General features: G+C 42.0%; 1 protein-coding gene across 3 annotated transcripts in view; it reads left to right on the top strand.

Annotated features, from left to right (window-relative positions):
* NUP214 (nucleoporin 214) overlaps nucleotides 1-22,619 on the top strand; it is a 99,157-nt gene that overhangs the window by 29,674 nt on the left and 46,864 nt on the right. For all 3 annotated transcript variants that reach the window (XM_061199747.1, XM_061199748.1, XM_061199745.1), the window contains exons 18-24: nucleotides 2,685-2,788; nucleotides 5,523-5,705; nucleotides 6,439-6,524; nucleotides 6,630-6,713; nucleotides 12,870-13,130; nucleotides 13,888-14,049; nucleotides 16,167-16,266. In XM_061199747.1, the coding sequence (XP_061055730.1) occupies nucleotides 2,685-2,788; nucleotides 5,523-5,705; nucleotides 6,439-6,524; nucleotides 6,630-6,713; nucleotides 12,870-13,130; nucleotides 13,888-14,049; nucleotides 16,167-16,266 (980 nt within the window). The remainder of the gene's footprint in view (nucleotides 1-2,684; nucleotides 2,789-5,522; nucleotides 5,706-6,438; nucleotides 6,525-6,629; nucleotides 6,714-12,869; nucleotides 13,131-13,887; nucleotides 14,050-16,166; nucleotides 16,267-22,619) is intronic.

The raw sequence follows: 22,619 nt of genomic DNA, 5'->3' as shown, positions 1-22,619 counted from the left end.
AGGCTTCTCATTGTGGTGGCTTCTCTTGTTGCGGAGCACGGGCTCTAGGCGCGCGGGTTTCAGTAGTTGTGACACACGGGCTCAGTAGTCGTGGCTCGTGGGCTCTAGAGCACAGGCTCAGTAGTTGTAGCACATGGGCTTAGTTGCTCCGCAGCATGTGGGATCTTCCCAGACCAGGGCTCGAACCCGTGTCCCCTGCACTGGCAGGCGGATTCTTTTTTTTTTTTAATTTTTATTTATTTATTTATTTATTTATTTTTGGCTGTGTTGGGTCTTCTTTTCTGTGCGAGGGCTTTCTCTAGTTGCGGCAAGCGGGGGCCACTCTTCATCGCGGTGCGCGGGCCTCTCACCATCGCGGCCTCTCCCGTTGCGGAGCACAGGCTCCAGACGCGCAGGCCCAGCAGTTGTGGCTCACGGGCCCAGCCGCTCCGCGACATGCGGGACCCTCCCAGACCAGGGCTCGAACCCGTGTCCCCTGCATTGGCAGGCGGACTCTCAACCACTGCGCCACCAGGGAAACCAGGCAGGCGGATTCTTAACCACTGCGCCACCAGGGAAGCCCTGTGAGGTGTTTTTTAATACATTATTTCTAGTCTTCAAAACCTGCTGCTCTGCAAGGTGAGAGTTACTGATCCCATTGTACAGATAAGGAACTGGAATGTCATAGGCTAAGGAGCTTGCCCAAGGTAATGTTGATTCTAGTAAGAGTGGGACCAGAATCGAAACTTCTACCTGCCAGGGCTCCTTCCTGTAACTATTAGCAAAGTTACTTTTCTCATTCTTAATTATTCCTATATTCTCTTTGAGCTAAATCTGAGTTTTGTTTCCATCTTTCAATTTATTCAAAATGGTTGCATCACAGCTTTAGTAGGGGTCATCTCCCACCACCTTGCATTTCCCTAGAATCAGGTAGGAAAGGGTGCAGGGGTGGCAGCACTGGCCTTCCTCACCTGGGACCTGAGGGTCTGTGAGTATGGCGAACCCCCTCCTGCCTCAGAGGATTTGAGGCTGCAGACTCTACTGTTGCTGTCATTTCCATCCCACACCTGGTAAGCATACTGACAGTAGGAAAATGAAAGAAGTGGAGGCCTCCCAGAAAGGTTGAGGAACCCCTGCTGTGTCCTGCCACCCTTGAGGTATTCCTAGGTGTGTCCTTCTCCTGGGGATGGTAACCCTCTTAGCAGAGAGTGCCGACCACCTGCCTACCACTCATCAAATTACAGGCCTCCACGTTGAATCTGGTTACTCTTTCTTCCTGTGTGCCTTTTCACCCCTTGCTCTGTGTGCAAACTAAAAGAATTCAGCTTTGGGTGAACCACTTTCCCCATTCAAGGGGAATAATTTTCTCTTTTCCACAGTGCTAAGTAGATAATAATAGCTAGCATTTATTGAATGCATACCATATACAAAAGAAAGATAAGGAATCAGAGACACAGGAACTACCCAAGTCTCACCACTAATACATGCTGGACCCTGGAGCCTGGGCGGTCTGGCTCAGAGCCTGTGGTGTTCAACACTGCACTACAGCTGGATAAGTAGCAGCAGAAAGATGGACTTGTAAATACAACGTGGGGTGTGTTGCTGTGGGATTGCAGATGGGGGAGCAGCTAAGCCACAGAAAAATATTTGTGATAGGCCTTAAAAGAAAAGTTTTTTTTCCCTGGCAGACAAAGTTGGGAGGGCATTCAGAAGAAGCAAGATCAGGTAACGCACAGAGGTGTGGTCACATGTGCAGTGTCCACAGTACAGGGCCTCCGTGTAGCCATGGAGCACTGAGCTGAGATTTGTATTTGATGCCCAGGTTACTGCTGCTTCCTAGAATCAGCCTGGCTCTCTTTAAATGACATTTTCTTCTTCAGTTAGGACACATACCCTTGTCTGAAAATAATTTTGAAAATACAGTTAAACACATTAAGATCTTTGTACAGATGTAAAGAGTGTTTTCCACTGTAAAGCACATTGTCTTCATTTGTATACATGTTTAATGGAATGCTTCGTTTGCGTTAATGGAATGCTATATTTTTTTAATTTTTGAGAGTCAAATGGTATAGCCATGAAGGTTAACACTGGACCAATATTTAAAGAAAATTATTGCAGGCCTAAAATAAATTAATAGGTAAGACTTTTAATAATGGTAAATTCAGTTTCTAGTGCTGATACTATACTTTGTTTTTGAGAAATGAGTTTTTCCCCACTGGTGAGATGACTTATGTGTTCTACTCTATGAATAGATAGGTGCAGAATTATTTTCAGCACTGTTTTGTAGAATAATTTTGTCTGTATTACAGTTAATTTCATGGGTGGGAGAGCAAAAGCTAAATGGGTGCCCTGTCGGAATAACAGAGTGCAGTGGAAAATTCCTAGGCCATGTGGAGATACTTTACAGGAGCTGAAAATGAGAACTAAGCAAGAACATTGGTTGCCTAGAGGCCCTAGGCCGATACGCCCTTTCTGTTTCCCTTTTCTTCACACCACCTCTCTGTCACATGCTTTAAAAGGTTGAGTTGCTGTTTTTCATTTGAATTATAACATTCTAATGATTGCATTAAAGCCTATTACGTTTTCCTTGTTCATTATGGTTCTCAGTATAAAAAGACTTCAAAGTCATTTTAACTGTTTTGATACACCTTCCTGCAAGCTACTGGGCAACTGAGTCATTTTGACGTTTCATTTTTTTCTTGTAGGAAATTCGGCGCCTTCATCAGTATGTGAAATTTGCTGTCCAAGATGTGAATGATGTTCTAGACTTGGAGTGGGATCGGCATCTGGAACAAAAGAGAAAACAAAAGTGAGCGAGGCCTCTCATCCACTGTGTAGATAGTTGCTGTAGCCCTTTTAAAGGATCATTTAGGAGGATTTATAAAAAACCCTACAAAGGTTCATTCTCTTTGACCCAGTCATTATACATCTAGAAATTTGTTCTACAGAAATAATAGCAATATTCACAATAATTCACATAGAACAATTTATATTACAGCACAATTTATGAGAGTGAAAAATTGGATTCAGTCTAGTTACCCAAAAGTTAGAGGAGTGGCTAATAAATCTGGTCACATTTTTTTCTTAATGCAGAATACTGTGTAACCGTTGAATCGCATATTCTCAAAAAAATCATATTAAATATATTTTGTGTTACATGAACTATACAAAATATATAATCCTGTAGCTAATTATTAGGTATAAAATATGAAAAAGGTAAGACATAAAATCAAACTAGGTGACCTCATTGTGGAGGTCTAATGTAGAAAAGGCTGGAAATAAATCTGTCAAAATACTCATACCTGCAAGACGAGATTAAGAGGAATGTTTCTTTTATACTTTTCTGTATAGTCCAAATTTTCCTTTGGAGGAAACATTCCTAATTAGTATGGATAACTAAAAGGATGAGAGGAGTGGTAACAGAGGTAGAGGAAAACCTTCTATCCTAATCTTCCATCCGTGGATATTTGGTTTTATGCCTCGTGTTTTCCAGAAGGAATAGAATGCAGTACATTGTGAAAGCAGTAAGGTGCCCACAGGAAATGTGAAAACCAGGTCAGCCCTCAAAATGCTAGATTTCTGAAACACCTATACTTGATTAATGTGATTAGCCTTGTAAGGAAACAAACCAGGAAATGATCTATTCGCTTGTTTACAAAGCTGTGAGGTCACAGACTTTTTTTTTTTTATTTTAATTAATTAATTAATTAATTTATGGCTGTGTTGGGTCTTCGTTTCTGTGCGAGGGCTTTCTCTAGTTGCGGCAAGCGGGGGCCACTCTTCATCGCGGTGCGCGGACCTCTCACTATCGCGGCCTCTCTTGTTGCGGAGCACAGGCTCCAGACGCGCAGGCTCAGTAATTGTGGCTCACGGGCCCAGTTGCTCCGTGGCATGTGGGATCTTCCCAGACCAGGGCTCGAACCCATGTCCCCTGCATTGGCAGGCAGATTCTCAACCACTGCGCCACCAGGGAAGCCCCGGTCACAGACTTTTAAGTGGGGCAACCTGGGTGTTGTGTCGGGGGCAGGGCTAGAAGGTGTTTAAAGTTCAGTAAACAGAATTTAAGACATTGTATTTTACAGTGTGGAGAAAGGCTTTGTGCCCGACCTGAGGAGCATAGGTATGGGAAGACAGAGGTGAACGTTGATCCTCCAGACACTGGCAGGGGGAAGGTTCTGTGGCCTGGAGCACTTGTCCCCGTGGGCAGTTGGGCCCCTTTAGAGATTTCGGAGCTTACTCCCCCGGTTCGGAATTCATGTTCCCCCCCCATGTGAGAGAATGGCTTGACCCAACAGTGAGAACGTTCTGCTCTGCTTGACAGTTGGATTTCTCTTTGCTAATTAATAAGTTGGCTTTTTAAAAAGTGCATGATGGGGACTTCCCTAGCGATCCAGTGGTTAAGACTCCGTGCTTCCACTGCAGGGGGCACTGGTTCAATCCCTGGTCGGGGAACTAAGATCCCACAAGCTGCACGGCCGATAACATAAAATAAAATAATAAAAAAATTTTAAAATTAAAATAAACAATAAAAAGTGCATGATGCTAACAGAGAAGCCACGCTTTGTTCTCCTTTAAACAACCCCATGGATTTTCTACTTAACGTGCTTTTTTTTTTTTCCTCCGCACTCGGGCTTTCTTTAGTTGCGGTGAGTGGGGGCTACTCTTCTTTGCGGTGCGCGGGCTTCTCATTGCGGTGGCTTCTCTTGTTGCGGAGCACGGGCTCTGTCTAGGCACGCAGGCTCAGTAGTTGTGGCTCGTGGGCTTAGTTGCTCCCTGGCATGTGGGATCTTCCTGGGCCAGGGCTCGAACCCGTGTCCCCTGCATTGGCAGGCAGATTCTTAACCACTGCACTGCCAGGGAAGTCCCTTAATGTGCTTTTTTTAAGTTCCCTTTCTGTAGAGTTCAGATTCTTAAATCTGTACAATTTTCTAGCACTTCTCTGTTTTGGGCCCTTCTCTAAATGTTGCCTTGTACCCTATTGAAATGCCTGTTAAAAATATATGTTGAACTAACTACCTTGTCACCAGAAAGACAGGGACAGTTGTCCCTGTCTTCTTGTAATTCTTTTGGGTGGGTGACCCCCCCTGCTGCTAAATCGTGTGCTGTTCCTCTGTTTCAGTGTTGACAGCACTCTGAAGAAATGACTGACTGACTCCCTAGATTTCCCTGCACCCTTGGGCTTTTTCTTTTTATTTCATATAATTTACATACAGAGAAATATGCATATCCTAAATATATAGCTGGATGAATTTTTCCCCATTTCTTCCCTGGCACCCATCTGAGGTTCTGTCTGGCTGTGCTGTCCTCTGCTACAGGCCCGGTCCTGCACATCCTAAGCTGCTCTTTCCTCCTTCCACTTTATCCTCATTAGGCTTTCATCCCCTTTTTATGTTCTAGTAATTTCTTGATGTTTCTTTCCCACTAGTGGTTCTCCAGTTTAGTCTTCTCACTGTTAACAGTTGTGGTCTCTTTTTTTCCATTCAGTGGGGAGTTCCTTTACTTGAACCATTCACATTTAATTCTTTCCTCCTTGCTCTCAACAGACGCCTGCTTGTGCCAGAGCGAGAGACGCTGTTTAACACCCTTGCCAACAACCGGGAAATCATCAACCAACAGAGGAAGAGGCTGAATCACCTGGTGGATAGTCTCCAGCGGCTCCGTCTTTACAACCAAACCTCCCAGTGGGGCCTTCCCTTGGATGTTCCCTCGCAGAGCAGCACTCACAGGTGTGCAGGAGAATGGGCCTGTTAACGCCCCGTGCACTCAGTAAATGTGGCTGGATGAACGAATGAATAGTCAGAGTTAGGTGGAGTAGTCCTAGAATGGTTCACATGTGGCTTTGAAAGTGACTCTGCTGTCTTTCACCTGTGTGAGCCTGGTCAGATTCCTCACCCTCTCTGATCCTTTGTTCCTTTGCCAAAAAGTAGGGCTAACAATACGTGCCTCATGGGGTTACTGGAGAGTTTAAAACTAAGTCTTTAAAGCACCTAGTAGTGTGCCTGATGAAACAGATGCTCAATAGATGATAACAGACACTGTAGTCACAGTATTATTGTTTAATTGAAAATCAACTGTCAGGGTTAGGTTGACCAATTTGTCTTGAAGCTCAGATTTATCATTTTGCAAGAGTGTGGAGATTTCAGACCCTGCAGTTAGACAGTTTACCCCTGAAGTTACCAAGGTGGTCTTGTGTTTCTGCCTTTAGGCTGAATGTGTAGATTTTAATTGCCCTTCCTGCTGGAGCCCCGTTGGTGGTGTGTTTGCTCTGGGGTTGGGATATAATATTGAGACTGTGATCTCTTTCCTCTTGGATTAATTTCCTTGATTGGTCAGATTTTCCATTTCTGTATTGGGATGCTCTCATATCTTGCCTTTAGATTTAGGAGGATAATGTACCACCACCACCCCCCCGATTTCTCAGGTCGTAGTTGGTTCATATGTAACACTATCCTATTTCAGTTTTGACAGTGACCTCGAAAGCCTGCGCAATGCTTTGTTGAAAACAACCATAGACTCTCAAACCAAACCCTTGCCCAAAGTTCCAGGTAAATGAGTTCTTCCCAGTCTTTAAACTCTCTTTGTTCTCTTTCATCTACTGACATCTTAAAAACCGAGTCTTATGCATTTATGGGTTCATGAATTTCTTGCAGCTAAACTGTCCCCCGTGAAACAGGCACAGCTGAGAAACTTCTTGGCCAAGAGGAAGACCCCACCGGTGAGATCTACTGCTCCAGGTAGAGGAAACTGGTCCTGAATTTTTAGGATAAACCATATAGTACATGGTGTGGGAGTAGGATGGGGGGTGTGTGTGTGTGTGTGTGTGTGTGTGTGTGTGTGTTTTCCTTTGGTTCTTAATGGGAGATAGAGAAAATGTCCCCAGAATCTGTCATCCATTTGAATATTGGGGTAAGAAGCAGCTTATACATGGTCAATGAAGCAGTTCAAGGTAGTTATTCTGGCTTTTACACTGTGTTTTCCACAGTCCTTAGGGTCTGTGGCAGTGATTCCCAAGGGTTTTGGGGGAAGCTGAGCTGACTCCAGGGGTCCTAGCCTCTGCTTTAGCTAGAGAAGCTTTACTTTTTTTATTGGTATGGGGTTTTGAGGAAGGCTACATTTGAAAAAAAGACGTTCTAAGAAAGAAGAAAAAAAAACGACAGATTAGGGAATGATGGCTAAAAACACTTGCTGAAAAGAAGCCATATACCTGATAAAAAATATTTTGTCATGAAATTATCTATATAATTACCTGAATTTTCTTTTAAAAAACTATTTGTTAGATGCAACTTTAGGCATAACCCTGCTTTGCTCTAGTGCCTGTAACTGCTTTTTTCTTTGAAATTATGTTTTGAGTTGAAATTTTTTTTTTTTTTTTGGCTGCATTGGGTCTTCGTTGCTGTGCGTGGGCTTTCTCTAGTTGTGACGAGCGGGGGCTACTCTTCATTGCGGTGCGCGGGCTTCTCATTGCGGTGGCTTCTCCTGTTGCGGAGCACGGGCTCTAGGCTCGGGCTGTGGTAGTTTCAGCACACGTAGCCAAGCTTTTTGGAAAATCAGGATCCAGTCCAGGATTGTACATTGCATTAAGCCGCTGTTCTCTTTAGTCTCCTTTATTTTTCCTTTTTGACAGTTTTACTACTTAAGCTTGCCTCCCCAAACACCATAATTTGGTTTTGCCTGTTTTTTGGGCTTTGGATACTGCGGAAGTCCATTCGTTTATTCTCTGGATGGGTTTCTCTTACTCCACATCAGGTTTCTAAGAGTCATCCATGTTGCTGCATGTAGCTGTTTGTTTTTGTTGCTTTGGTGTATGAATATACTGCATTTGTTTATCCATTCTCCTTTTGGTGGACATTCACTGTTTGCAGCTTTTAGCTGTAACATAGTAGAATGTTGCTCTGAACATTCTTGTGCTTGTCCCTTGGGGTACACGTGTATGTCTTTTGTGTGGTCATGTGGCTCCGAGTGGAATTGTGTCTCGTACTCTGTCCCTGCGCTCAGCTTCAGATTCTGCGTGCAGTTCTCCAGAGTGGTTGTACCGAGTCACACTTGGCCATCGGTGTATGAACATTCCAGCTGTTCCACAGCCTTGCCAAGCCTGATATTATCAATCTTTTTCCTTTTAACTCTGCTGGTGTCACCTTTTTATATGTTTAATTACCATTTGGGGATCTTCTTTTGTGAACTGCCTGATTAAATCCTTTGCTCATCTGTCTATTGGATAATCTGTCCTGCTGATTTGTAAAAGTTTTTACCAGTTCTTGATACCAGCCTTTTGTTGGTTATATGAGTTTGTAGTTATTCACTTTGTTGCCTTTTTAGCCTCTTAGTATCTTTTGGCAAAGAGAAGTTCTTAATTTTAAAACAGATTTTTCAGCCCTTTCTTTCTTTTTTTTTTCTTAAGAGACTTTTTTTTTTTTTAATTTATTTTTTTATTTATTTATGGCTGTGTTGGGTCTTCGTTTCTGTGCGAGGGCTTTCTCTAGTTGTGGCAAGCGGGGGCCACTCTTCATCGCGGTGCGCGGGCCTCTCACTGTCGCGGCCTCTCTTGTTGCGGAGCACAGGCTCCAGACGCACAGGCTCAGTAATTGTGGCTCACGGGCCCAGTTGCTCCGTGGCATGTGGGATCTTCCCAGACCAGGGCTCGAACCCGTGTCCCCTGCATTGGCAGGCAGATTCTCAACCACTGCGCCACCAGGGAAGCCCCCTTTCTTTCTTTTATGGTCAGTTCCTGTTGTTCTGTTGAAGAAATCTTTCTCTACCTCTAGGTAACAGGAGTATGTATGCACCTTTATTATTGTCTAGAAATGTTAATGCTTTGCCTTTCAAATTTAGATCTGCTATCTACCTGGAATTGATTTTTTTAAAACAACTTTATTGAGGTATAATTTGCATATCATAAAATTCACCTGTTGTAAGTGTATAGTTTGACGATTTTTGGTAAATTTACAGAATTGTATAACCATCACCGCATTCCAGTTTTAAAACATTTCCATCACTTAAGAAGTTGCCTCATGCTGTTTGTAATCAGTTCCTATTCTGCTCCCAGCAACCACTGATCTGTTTTCTTTCTTTGTGGAACTGCCTTTTTTTAGAAACTGCGTATAAATGGAATCATATGTAGTCTTTTGCTTTGGCTTCTTTCCCTTAGTATAACTTTGAGGTTCACCCATGATGTGTATCATGTATTAGTAGTTCATTCCTTTTTTTGTTGAATGGTATTCCATTGTATGGGTAGACCATATTTCGTTTATACTATCTGGAATTGATTTTTGTGTATGATACAAAGTATGGCTCTCATGTCATTTTTTTGTATTTAGATATCTGATTGTCCCAACACTGTTTAGTGAAGATTCTTCCTCCCTGCTTAGTGGCCACCTTTGTTGTGAATCGGTTTTCCTTATACTCGTAGGTCTGATGGTCTGTACACTGATGAGAAACCACTGCCACCGCACTGCCTCAATTAACTGGTGCTAAAATAAGTCTCGATACTGTTTTTTTTTCTAGATCCTAAAGCTATGCTGTTCAATATGGTAGCCTGTTCAAATTTAAATTAATAAAAATTAAATAAAGTAAAAAATTCAGTTAATCCCAGCAGCCACATTTCAAGTGCTCACTAGGTACATGTGACTGGTGGCTACTGTAATGGGAGACGCAGACATAGAACATTTCATCATCGCAGAAAGTTCTACAGTCTAGAGTAGGGGTTGGCAAACTGTTTCTTAAAGAGCTGGATAGTAAATATGTAGTAAATATGTAGTTTCTATGGTACCTAGTGAACTCTGCCCTTGTAATGGGAAAGCAGCCACAGACTGTATGTAAACAGATGGGCATGCCTATGCTTCAGTAAAACTTTATTTATAAAAGCAAGCAGCTAGCTCATGGTTGTAGTTTGCTGACCCATGCTCTAGAATGTTTTGGCTCTTCTTGGTGCTTTCCATTTCCATATTAATATTATAATTGTCTTGTTAAGTTCTACCACCCTCAGCCCTCAAAGAGTTGAGATTTTGATTGGGATTGTATTGAATCTCTGAATTGACTTAAAAGAATTGACATTTGTACAGTGTTGATCTTTCATGTCCTAGACATGGCGTATGCTTATTTGGGTCTTTAATTTTTCTGCATGGAGGACATGCACATCTTTTGTTAGATTTATTCCTAAGTTTGATATTTTTGATGCTTTTATAATGAGGGGGGTTTTTTCCTTAAATTTTACTTTATGTTTTATTTTATGTTAGATATAGTATATAGAAATGTGCTAGATTTTTTGGTATGTTGACTGAATCTAGCATCTTGGCTAACTCGTTTCAAATAATATGTCTGTAGCTATTTCTTGGACTTTCTGTGGAAACAATTATATCTTCCATGGATATGAACACTTTTGTTTCTGCTTTTTATTTCATTTTCTTACCTTATTTCGCTAGCTAGAACCTCCAATGCAGAGTCCAATAAAAGGGGCGAGTAGGCATCCTTGCCTTGATCTCAAAGGGAACACTTTCTGTAGTTCCTTATAAGATATGAGGTTTGCTGCGTCTACTGAGATGATCATGATTTCTACCCCTTCTCCTTCCTGTTAATGTGGCTTTCTGCCTGTCCTGATCTGAGCTAGCATTTAAGCAGAGTAAGATTCTTTAGGTTTCAGTGGGGCCCCCTTTCTAGTGCCAGGAAGGTAGCTGCATCCTTGATCACAGCAGGAAGCAGCATGTGTCAGCTGCGGAGGCAGCATCATTGGGACAGTTGAGCAGACCAGGCCTCTGCAAGTGAGCATGGCCATTGCATTTTTCAATTGATGGGTGTCCCTCCACCCAAATCCAATGAATGGCATCAGAAAGATGAAGGAAGGAAACTGAGAGAACCCCCAGGTGGTATCAGACCTTGGGAGTTAAAGTTATTTCCGTTTTCTATCCAGTTCCTGAAGATGATGAGTCTGAGTCATCTCTTGTTGCTATTAACTCTCAGGAAGTGCGATTTTAGAGAAATTAGTGAGAGCACTGTGGCCCTAAGAGAGTGTGGGGTTTATATTAGTTTTCTGTGGATGCCGTGTAACAAATTATCACAAATGTAGTGGCTTATAACACCACCTGTTTATGATCTCCCAGTTGTGTGTGTCAGAAGTCCAGGCGCAGCATGGCCCTGCTGGGTCCTCTGCTCGGGGCTCACAGGCTGAAGTCAGTGCTGGCTGGTCTGAGCTCTCATCTAAAGGCTCTGGGGAAGATCCTGCTTCTGAGTTATTGGAGTTGTTGGCAGAATTAGGTTCCTTGCAGCTGTAAGACTGAGGTCCTCGTTTGCTTTGCTTGTGCCCCCGGCCCCGTTCATCTGCAGTCCAGCAACAGCACATTGAATGCTTCTGTGTCCCCACTTCTGCCACCTCTCTCTGCTTCCTCTTGTGCTTCTTTTCTCTACCTTTAAGGGCTCTTGAGATTTTACACTGGGCCCACCTGGAAAATCCAGGCTAATAACCTCTCTGTTTTAAGGTCAACTGATTAGTAACCTTAATCGTGTCTGCAAAATCCCTTTGGCCATGTAATATAACCATCTGACAGAACATAACCATGGGTGTGGCACTGGGGGCAGGGGTCGTGGGGTCAAAATTCTACCTAGCACAGGGTATTTTATATATAACAGAGTATTGTTAAGAACATGGTCTTTCAAGTCGGATACACGCCAGGTTTGAATTCTGGCTCTACCACTTACCAACTTCGTGACCTTGGGCAAATTACTCAGCCTTTCTAGGCATTAACCATAAAGTCAGATAACAGGAATTTCTAATTTAGATGCTTTGAGCAGTACCTGGTACCAGGTAAGTTCTCAATAAATGTTAACTGCAGTTTTACTGGTGGTGCTGGTGGTTATGGAGGGACTTGCTAAGTGACCCTGCTGCACATTGACCTGCATCAAAACACTTTGGTACAGTGCTGTCCCGTAGGACTTCCTGCAGTGGTGACGATGTTCTGGATCTGTGCTCTCCAGGAGAGCAGTTAAGCTGCGGCTATTGAGCACTTCAAAGGGGGCTGGTGCAGCTTAGGATTCCAAATTTTCATTTATTTACTTTACATTACTTTTAATCTAAATAGCCACACATGGCTGGTGGCTACCAAATTGACAGTGCAGCCTAGCAGCAGCGCTAGCACACAGCATTGGTTTTCACTTGCATTTATTTATGTTCCGGTTCCATTATGACAAATAAAATCTTGCAGAGTGATGTGCCTATAGGGCAAATAAGTCAGTAAATATTAGCAATACTTTTACATAACTTGAGGAGGAGAGAGGGCTGTTTTCTGTTTAGTTTTGGTTTTTTCCAATATACAGACAGTAACATGACTTCTGAAATTCATGGTAGAAAGTAACATGGCATATTACCCCATAGTTTATGGAAGGAAAAAAACAGGGAAGGTGAAGATTGATTTCAGTGGGTTTTTTTTTTTAACCTAATTGATTCAAAAGAATGATTAGATTTATGTGGCAGTGTTTGAGACCCTCAGCATTGAGGACATGATGTCTTTTCCAGTTTGCGTTAGGCCTGTTCTCAGAAGTTTATTGTTGGAAAGCAGTGGCAGCACTGGGACTGTTTACTCTGCTCTGGAAGCTTGTCTGTTGCTTTTCTGAGCCGGTGTTATTGCCTGTGAACTTCCTGCTTTTACACCAGCATGCATCCCGTCTCTCACCTCACATGTTTTTTGTTTAACAGTCAAAATGTTCTTGTCCTACACAGCTGGGTTTTGCAAAGCCCGCTTGAGCAAAAAGTATCTTTGTTCGCATTCAGCAGCAGCTGCTTCCACTTAAAATAAGTAATAATTAAGGCGATTTATAAATTGGATATTTCTCTAGCGGCAGTGAAAATTACATAGCTTTTGGACTTGAATTGTCTAAGTTGTGTTTTGTTTTGGGCTTTGTAGCCAGCCTGTCTCGGTCAGCTTTCCTGTGTCAGAGGTATTATGAAGACTTGGATGAAGTCAGCTCAACGTCATCCATTTCCCAGTCTCTGGAAAGTGAAGACACACGGGCATCCTGTAAGGATGACGATGCAGTGGTTCAGGTTCCCCGGCATGCTCCCGTGGTTCGAACGCCTTCCATCCAGCCCAGTCTTTTGCCCCAGGCGACTCCTTTTGCTAAATCTCACCTGATTCATGGTTCGCCAGGTGTGATGGGAACGTCAGGTAAGTAAACAATGAGACAGGAAATGATCTTTTTTCCCTAAGAGATCTCTAACTCCTGAAGGAACTGTAACTGGGTTTTATATCATCACGCCCTTAAGTTATGGGTTCCAGCCCATTTCTGTTAATATTCTAGAAATTACAGGACGGATTCAAGAGGTGTGTTCCCCTTGAAAGTGGTTGGTAGGACCTGAGGAAGAGGAGACCCTGCAAGGTTCACAGTTACTGCTTTACTGTGGAGCACAGCTTGTGCCTTTCACGTCCCACCTCATTTCAGCTTCTCCACTGTAGCCATGTTGTGCCAGAGCTCACCAGCCAGAATGCTCATTGTCTGTGTTGGCTCGCTGATGTGACCTGTGTTGTGCTGTCACACCTTCAGTTCAGAGCATCAGGACTTTGTATTGCAGTGACTTCTAAGAGGACAAAGCCGGGCATGAGGTACCAGAATGGAGAGATTTTATGAGAGGAGAGCAGGACATTGCTCTGTTTTGGCACAAAAGTTATATTTTGCTCAGTGTCAGAGGAAATGATCGTGTGAAGTATTTTCACTAATAGAAGTGGGCAGGCAAATTGCCTGCAGCATCTTTGAAAGATAAAGGTGCCAGCCTGTCAGTTTGCCAGTACTTTTCTGTGTTAGTGCTTAAGGATTTTTAATCTTAACATTTTCCCTGCAACCACACATGGAGAATTTACCATTTTAATTTTTGTGTTTTCTTCTTCTCTGACCCACTCTCTCACTTAATTTATCTTTTTTCCTCAGTGTCTACACCTGCTAGCAAAATTATTCCCCAAGGGGCTGATAGCACAATGCTTGCAACAAAAACCGTGAAGCATGGCGCTCCTGGCCCTTCCCACCCCATCTCTGCTCCCCAGGCGGCCGCTGCGGCAGCCCTGAGACGGCAGATGGCCAGTCAGGCGCCAGGTAAAAACATCTATGCAGGAGCTGATGGTGAGCTGTCTGAGCCCCAGGCCAGGACACAGGTGCCAAGAAACGGCGGGCTTTCTTTGCTGCCCTTCAGAAGAGAAGGCTGATGTGATAGGTCTCTCACCTTTTGGGGGAGAGAGTTCTGCGAAGGCAGAGACTTAGTCGGGAACTTTCCTTTTAAGGGGCGGTATTATCTGCAACATTCAGTTAAGTGGGAGATCAGTGGGGTTTTTTGATGGAGTTGTTAATCCCTACTTTTGAATAATGTCTGCTTTAAGCCCAAAATTAATCTTCGCAGTTAGATCACCTAATAACATTAGAGTTGTCTGATGGTATCTTAAGGATCCCAGCCACCCTCTGAGGTAGGTATAAGTGTGCCCGTTTTGCTTTTGAGTAATGTAAGGTTTGGAGAGGTGAAGGTCACCTGACCAATAGGTAACAAAACCCAGACTCCAACCGTGTGTTCTTTGTATCGTAGTACAGCTTTTTCTTAAGACTGCAAATTTAAGATGGAAACTTGACAGATGAAAACTCTAAGGAGCTAATCAGCTTTTGCATTTTGTCAGTGGTTTGTGGCTATCCGGAATTTTCTACATTGAGATTTATAGGTAGTTCGCCTCGGGGCCTCAGTTATCACTGGCTATCAATTTTTACAAGCCAGTGGTTCTCAGCCAGAGGCTATTTTGCCCCGCCCATCTCCCCTCCAACAGTTGGCAGTGTTGCTGGCATTTAGTGGGTAGAGACCAGGAATGCTGCAAAAAAAATCCTAAATGCACAAGACAACCCCGCAACAAAGGATTATCCAGCCCCAAAATGTCAATAGTGCCAAGGTTGAGAAACTCGGCTATAAATCAAATATTTTTGTTTTAGCTGAATAAAATTATTTTTTAGTTCTATAACTGCTTAGAACACATACCAATTTAGACTAAAATTTTAAAAGACTAAAAAGACGTGATGGTTTTATTTAGACAAAAAAGAATTACCATTATATAATAATAAAAGATTTCTAGGAAAAGTTCAAATATTAAAACCCTTATTAAGCCATCTAAAATAGATATGAAAGAGCAAAAACCGGATAACTTTTTAAGGCACTTTTGAGCCGTCTGAAAAAATAAGAAACCTTTGATGTTTTAAATATTGGTTGGACCAAGCAGAATCTTAGCATTATGCTGAACAGGCCCAAAATCAAGCTGATTGAGTTGGTTATTCATAAACTTAAAGTCTGTCAGTATTTAGGATTATTCCACTCTCAGCAGGAGGTGGTGTGATGTCTGTTTTCATTTTGGAAGCAAATATGTCTAAGGTGTAGGCACCTCTGAATGTGAAGGATGAAATACGTGCGGTCGTGGGCCAGATGTCCCTGGTTACCTCTCTGAACGAGGGAGTGAAGTGAGCTGCCATGGACCCACCGTCCTACCTGGGCTGCAGCTTTCAACTTTGCCCAAAGTATAGTTCGAAGAGATCTAAGAGCTTTGCTTAGGCCTTCTTAATAGTTAATTATGAAATATCATTAAGTCTTGGGCTACAGCTTTAAATTATAAGACACAAAAAAGGAGCCGTGAAAGCTGACAAGCCTAAGATAGATAAGTAGATGTCAAGTCAATCCCGGTTGCCATTCCTTAATTCAGGCCTCTTGGCCTCATTTTTCACATTTTATTCATCGTGTCTGTCTCACTAAGGCATGAGCTTCTTTAGACAAGGAACTATGCTTTAGACATTTTTTTGTATTCCCAGCACCTGAGTCGGACAATAATAAGCTCATGCGAAAGAACGGTTGAATGAAAATGCACGATGGATGGCAGAAGCCCTTAGTCTGAACACTGCTAATCCTCTAGCTCTTTCTGCCCTTTTCCAGGGCGAGCCAACAATATGGCAGGTATCTCAGCTCTGCGGTATAAAAGCTGGCTAGGGAATTCCTTTTTTCTAAACTAGTACATTTGATTAAATTGCGCAAAGCTTCACCAAATAATTTTTATGAATGGAGTAGGCCAGGTGCTCCACTGAACACAGTTTGCATTCTGCTTAAGCTTGCGTCCCAGTTATTCATTATACCTGGCTAGAATTTTTGATCCTTTACTGCAATTAATGTGCCTTTCTCTTCTCTATTTAAATAGCTGTCAGTACTTTGACCGAATCAACTTTGAAGAATGTCCCTCAGGTGGTAAATGTGCAGGAACTGAAGAATAATCCTACGGCCCCCTCTGCAGGGATCGGGTATGTTACTACTTTTCAGTGTGTTTAAGCCCGTGAATTATTCTGTAATAGCGGTGAACTGCCTGCAGGGAGCAGCATTGCCATTGTCAGAGTGTGACTATTTATCCTGCACAACTTTAGGTTATAAGAGGGGTGGAGTGGACGGCTAATCTTGGGTACACAATTGGGTTTTCAGGAGATTGTCCTCTTCAACTGGCAGTAACAGTTGCCTCATAAACCTTCAAAGTCTTGGTGATGTATACTCAGTATGCTGTTTGCCTTGTGTAAGTCTACGTAGGATACACATTACGGTTATTAAGTCAGGTAAGGTGTAGTGTTTGATTTTTGGTTTTTTTTGTTTTTTAATACTCTTGGGGCTCCTGAGTTGGCACTTCGACTCTAATGCTGACTGTTGATTCTGAAAACCCAGTGATGATCTTGAGATTGACGGTCTCTCCTCCCTTCCTTCCTCTCTCCAGGCATTCCTGTTCTTTCAAGTTTCTCATACCTCTTGTATGAAAAAACAATCTTTTAAAAGGCACCAGCTCTGTTTGGAGACTTCTAGCTTGTCTTCATGCCATATCTGAGGGCCAGATCATTGCTGCCAGAGCTGACTTTTCTTTTTTTTCTTAATTAATTAATTAATTTATTTATTCTTGGCTGTGTTGGGTCTTCGTCTCTGCGCGAGGGCTTTCTCTAGTTGCGGCGAGCGGGGGCCACTCTTCATCGCAGTGCGCGGGCCTCTCACTGTTGCGGCCTCTCTTGTTGCGGAGCACAGGCTCCAGACGTGCAGGCTAAGTAGTTGTGGCTCACGGGCCCAGTCACTCCACGGCATGTGGGATCTTCCCAGACCAGGGCTCGAACCCGTGTGCCCTGCATTGGCAGGCAGATTCTCAACCACTGTGCCACCAGGGAAGCCCCAGAGCTGACTTTTCTTAAGTCTGAATCTGTGTTTAGAATTCAAGTCATTGACTCCGTGTCACTGTTCTGGGCAGCACGGTTCATAGCATATGCCTGTGCCCTGTTGCTCTGCGTATTTTGTAGCCAGGAACTCTTCAGTGTGGCCGAAGAGGGAAGAGTTGGGGGCCGTTTCCTCAGTCTGAACGTAGGGATCGTGAGGACCAGTGTCATTCAGGCAGTCAGAGCCTGGTGCCCATTACTAGTCCAGCGGTGAGAAGAACAGCCACAGACCCTGTGTTTTTTCCGGTTTGCATGAGCTCTCTCCTACTCCCCTGCCCCCAGGTCTGCTCACTGTTCTGGTGTGGCTTTATCGAGTGGCCCTGCTGCACCAGTCCACTGGCCTCTTTTTTCCACATTGGCCCATTTATCAACACTGCCAGGAATTTCTCAGTTATCTCAGGGCCATACTAACAGCCAAAAAAAAGCCTACTCGCTTTCCTATCAAGTGACCTTGAAGCTTTGGTATGCTGTTTAGACCAAGATGGCATTTGTGGTCGTTGTGAACTTCTCAAAGGAAAGAACTATGCATTAGAGTTTGGGAATTATAGCCAGATTCCTAGTGTAGAGTAGGCAAAGAAAAGCCACTGCAAGGCAGAATATTACATAAGACAGGAAAATCCAGCTTAACGGTGAAAGAAATATGGTCTGGTATTTCTGAGATATTTTAGCTGTTAACCATGTGTGAGAAGCACCTGTTGGTGATTTCCTTTATCTTATCTCAGGCTTTGTTTCCCTCCAAGGTTCATCTGAGCTAATCATTGATAAGGGCTTTGTTAAAGGAGCAATGCTGAGTTTGCCCTTTTTTCTGACTTAAGAAAAATAGACACAAAAGTTAAAAAGGAATTGAAGAAACTCTCTTCCTTTCCCCACAGAATTGGACTCTGGTGCAGTTATTTAACCTGTAAGCCCAGCGTGGTGCCTGGAATGCAGTTCCTTTTTAATAACCACTTGTTGAATAATAGGTGGATCTAAGCATAATTGACAAGTGGAAATTGGTATTTACCACCTCCCCCAAGAAGCAAGCTTGAGAGGGAATTACATTCATTATAAAATTACTTTCAGATTCTCTTAAGCAGTAGTTTGGTAAGTGTATTTTAAATATTTAATTTTGCATTTAACTTTTTCTGAGTAATATCTTAAAGATATTTATTATAAGATGAGCTTACACATTTCTTGCAAATCAAAACTACAGTGAGGTATCACCTCACACGGTCAGAATGGCCATCATCAAAAAATCTACAAACAATAAATGCTGGAGAGGGTGTGCAGAAAAGGAAACTGTCCTACACTGTGGGTGGGAATGTAAATTGGGTACAGCCACTATGGAGAACAGTATGGAGGCTCCTTAAAAAACTAAAAACAGAACTACCATATGACCCAGCAATCCCACTACTGGGCATATACCCGGAGAAAACCGTAATTCAAAAAGATACAAGCACCCCAGTGTTCATTGAAGCACTATTTACAATAGCCAAGACATGGAAGCAACCTAAATGTCCATCGACAGAGGAATGGATAAAGAAGATGTGGTACATATATACAATGGGATATTACTGAGCCATAAAAAAGAACAAAATAATGCTGTTTGCAGCAACGTGGGTGAACCTAGAGATTGTCATACTGAGTGAAGTAAGTCAGACACAGAAAGGCAAATATCATATGATATCACTTATATGTGGAATCTAAAAAAAAAAAGGGTACAAATGAACTTAACAAGACAGAAGTAGAGTCATGGAGGTAGAAAACAAACTTATGGTTACCAGGGGATAAGGGGGGGAGCGATAAATTGGGAGACTAGGACTGACATATACACACTACTATATATAAAATAGATAACTAATAAGAACCTGCTGTAAAGCACAGGGAACTCTACTCAATACTCTGTAATGGCCTATATGGGAAAAGAATCTTAAAAAAAAAGAGGAGTGGATATATGTGTATGTATAACCGATTCACTTTGCTCTACACCTGAAACTAACACAACATTGTAAATCAACTATACTCCAATAAAATTTTTAAAACAAAAGCAAACAAACAAAAAAGATGAGGTTACACATTTCTGCCGTTGGTATATCTTATGTTCATTGGCCTCATCCCTTATATTCATCTCCTGTTTTCAGGAAGAGGGTTTATCTGGAGCAAACCCATGGCTATCTAGACTCCTCTCCAGTGCTCCGTCACTTGATTCAGCAGGTTCCTAAGGGGTGTCTGCCATGAGCATGATAACACCCTGGGTATTTGGGATCCAGTAGCGAGTAAGACATACCAGGTCCCCGCTTTCACGGCACTTAGATCTTAGCAAGAAGACAGCCACTAAATGACCCATTACATCGACAGTTCTCTAACTGCAGTATAATGAGTTGGATGAAGGAGACGTACAAGGTGCTAAGAAGGCACACAGTGAGGCCATCTGGTTGAATCTGGGGCTGCTGAGGAGGTTGGGAAGGAAAAGGTGTTGTAGCTGAAAGTTGAGCAGTGACCAGAAGCTGCCAGGCAGAGTGGAGAGAAGATGGTTATAAACAGAGGGTGCAGGATGGGTAAAAGCCCAGACCTGGGAAAGGACAGAGCATGTTTGAGGTGAAGGTGAAAGAAGGCCAGTATATCGAGAGACCTGGCAGGAAATGAAGGATGAAGAAAGCAGGGCCGAATGAGGTTAGAAATACGGTGGGATTTTTGGTTGGTTGGGTTTTTTTCCAAAGCGCACCGGATAGATCATTCCTTTCAGGAATTTTGGCATTCATTTATTCATTCTTTCTACAAATACTTAATGAGCATTTCCTATATGCCACACACTGTTCTAGGTGCCGGGGATAAAGCAGTTAACAAAACAGATTCCCAAAAACCCCCAAACCCTGCCCTTGTCACAGAGAGACAAATGGTACGTAAAATATATAGTATTTTAGGTGGTGATAGGTATGATGGAGAAAATTAAAGCAGAGAAGGGGTTTAGGGACTGTTGTCTGGACATGGGTTGCAGTTTTAAATAGGAACAAGGAGGGCGCTATTCATACATGGCTAATGACTAAAATATCTCAGAAATATCAGACCATATTTCTTTCACCATTAAGCTGATTCTCCCATCTTATGTAATATTTTGCCTTGCAGTGGCTTTTGACACTTAACATTTGAATTAAGACCAAAGACCAGAGAGCAGGTCGCATGAATATCCTAAGGAAGAAAGCCCCAAGCACCAGGCCTGTAGTGAGAGCATGTCTGGCAGGTTCAGGAAGGAGCCAGACAGCCACTGGTGGCTGGAGGGAGAGGGAGAGCGGGGCCGGGGCCCGGGATACAGGTCCTGTAACGTCTGGTAAGCCTCGGTCAGGACCTGGCTGACCAATGGATGTTGAGCAAACTGATCTGATTTATGTTTCCTTTATTAAAAGCAATTTTAGCAATTTTTTAAAATATTGGGGCATAATTAACACACAGTAAAATTCACCTTTTTTTAGTGTAAAATTCCATGAGCTTTGATAAATGCAGACAGGTGTCTTGACCTATGGTTTTAGCAGGAAGCTTCTGGTTCTTATATTGAGAATAGATGAAAAGGGCTGGAGTGAGGAATGGTAGAAACAGGGAGAACAGTTAGGAAGCTTTTTTTTTTTTTTAATTGTGGTAAAATATATGTATAACAAAATTTATTAATTTAACCATTTTTAAGTGTACAGTTCAGTGATATTAAGTACATTTACAGTGTTGTGTAACCTTCACCACTATTTCCAGAACTTTTTCATTATCTCACAGAAACTGTAGCCATTAAATAGTAACTCTTTACTCCCCCTTCCCTCTAGTGTCTGGTAGCCTTTATTCTACTTTCTGTCTCTAAGAAGTTGCCTGTTCTAGGTATATCATATAAGTAGAATCATACAGTATTTGTCCTTTTGTGTCTGGCTTATTTCGCTTGAATTTTTGAGATTTATCCATGTTGTAGCATATGTCAGAATTTCATTCCTTTTATGGCTGAATAATATTCCATTGTATGCCTATGTCCTATTTTACTTATCCATTCATCTGTAAGTTGACACGGGTGTTTCCCCTCTTCATGTACAAGTATCTGTTGGAGTCCCTGCTTTCAGTTATTTGGGGTAATGTTTTAGGAGTGGAATTGCTAGATCATATGGTAATTCTGCATTTAGCTTTTTCAGCTAAATGTAGTTCAAACTGTTTTCCAAAGCAGCTGCACCATTTTACATTCCCAGTAGCAATGTATGAGGTTCCAATTTCTCCACACCCTCACTAATATTTGGTATCGTCCATCTTTTTGATTATAGCTATCCTAATGGGTGTTACATGGTATCTCCTTGTGGTTTTGATATGCATTTCCCTTATGACTAATGAATGATAATTGGGTGTCTATTCATGTGCTTATTGGCCATTTGTAACTTCTTTAGAGAAATGTCTATTTAGATCCTTTGCCTGTTTTTTAATTGGGTTATTTATCTTAATTGTTGAGGTGTCATATTCTTTATGTAATCTAGATTCAAGTCCCTTATCAGATACATGATTTGTGAATATGTTTTCCCATTCTTTGCGTAGTTTTCACTTTCTTGATAGTGTCCTTTGGAACAACAAAATTTTTAATTTTGATGAAATTCAGTTTATTTTTTTCTTTTGTTGCTTGTGCTATAGGTGTCTTACATATAGGTATGTGTTTAAGAAACCATTGCTTAATCCAAGATCATAAAGATTTACTCCTGTGTTTTCTTCTAAGTTTTATTGTTTGAGTCTCACATTTAGGTCTTTGATCTGTTTTGAGTTAATTTTTGTAAATAGTGTGACTTTGTGGTCCAACATCTTTCTTTTTTGCATGTGGATATTCAGTTGTCCCAGCACCATTTGCAGAAAAGACTCTTTTTTTTTCCCCCTTTGAATTGTCTTGGTGCCCTTGTCAGATTGATCGGTTTTCTAATGTTAAACCAATTGTTGGTAATGATGTATTGTCCTTTTTTTATATATAGTTGGATTCAATTTGCTAAAATTTTGATAAGAATTTTTTCATGTCTTAATGAGGGATATTGGTCTGTAGATTTTGGTTTTTTGTAATATCTTTGTTTCATTTTGGTATCAGAGTAATGCTGGCCTTACAGAATGAGTTGGGGAGTGTTCCTTCCTTTTCAGTTTCCTAGAAGAGTTTATGTAGATTTGTTATTATTTCATCCTTAAGTGTTTGGTAGAATTCACCACTGAAGTCATTTTGGCTTGGAAATTTCAGTTTCTTTAGTAGATATAGGACTATTCAGCTTATCCACTTCTTGAGTGAACTTTGGTAGTTTGTGTCTTCCAAGAAATTTGTTCATTTCATTTGAGTTGTCGAATTTATTGGCAAGACGTCTTTTGTAATAGTCACTGATTATCATCCTTTTAATGTGGATAGAATTCATAATGATTTCACTTCCCTCTTTCCTGTTAGTGGTAAT

Source organism: Eubalaena glacialis, chromosome 9 (genome assembly GCF_028564815.1).
Source record: "Eubalaena glacialis isolate mEubGla1 chromosome 9, mEubGla1.1.hap2.+ XY, whole genome shotgun sequence".
In the NCBI taxonomy this organism is placed as follows: Eukaryota; Metazoa; Chordata; class Mammalia; order Artiodactyla; family Balaenidae; genus Eubalaena; species Eubalaena glacialis.
The sequence above is the reverse complement of the archived record's forward strand: the minus strand, read 5'-3'. Positions and strand labels throughout refer to the sequence as shown.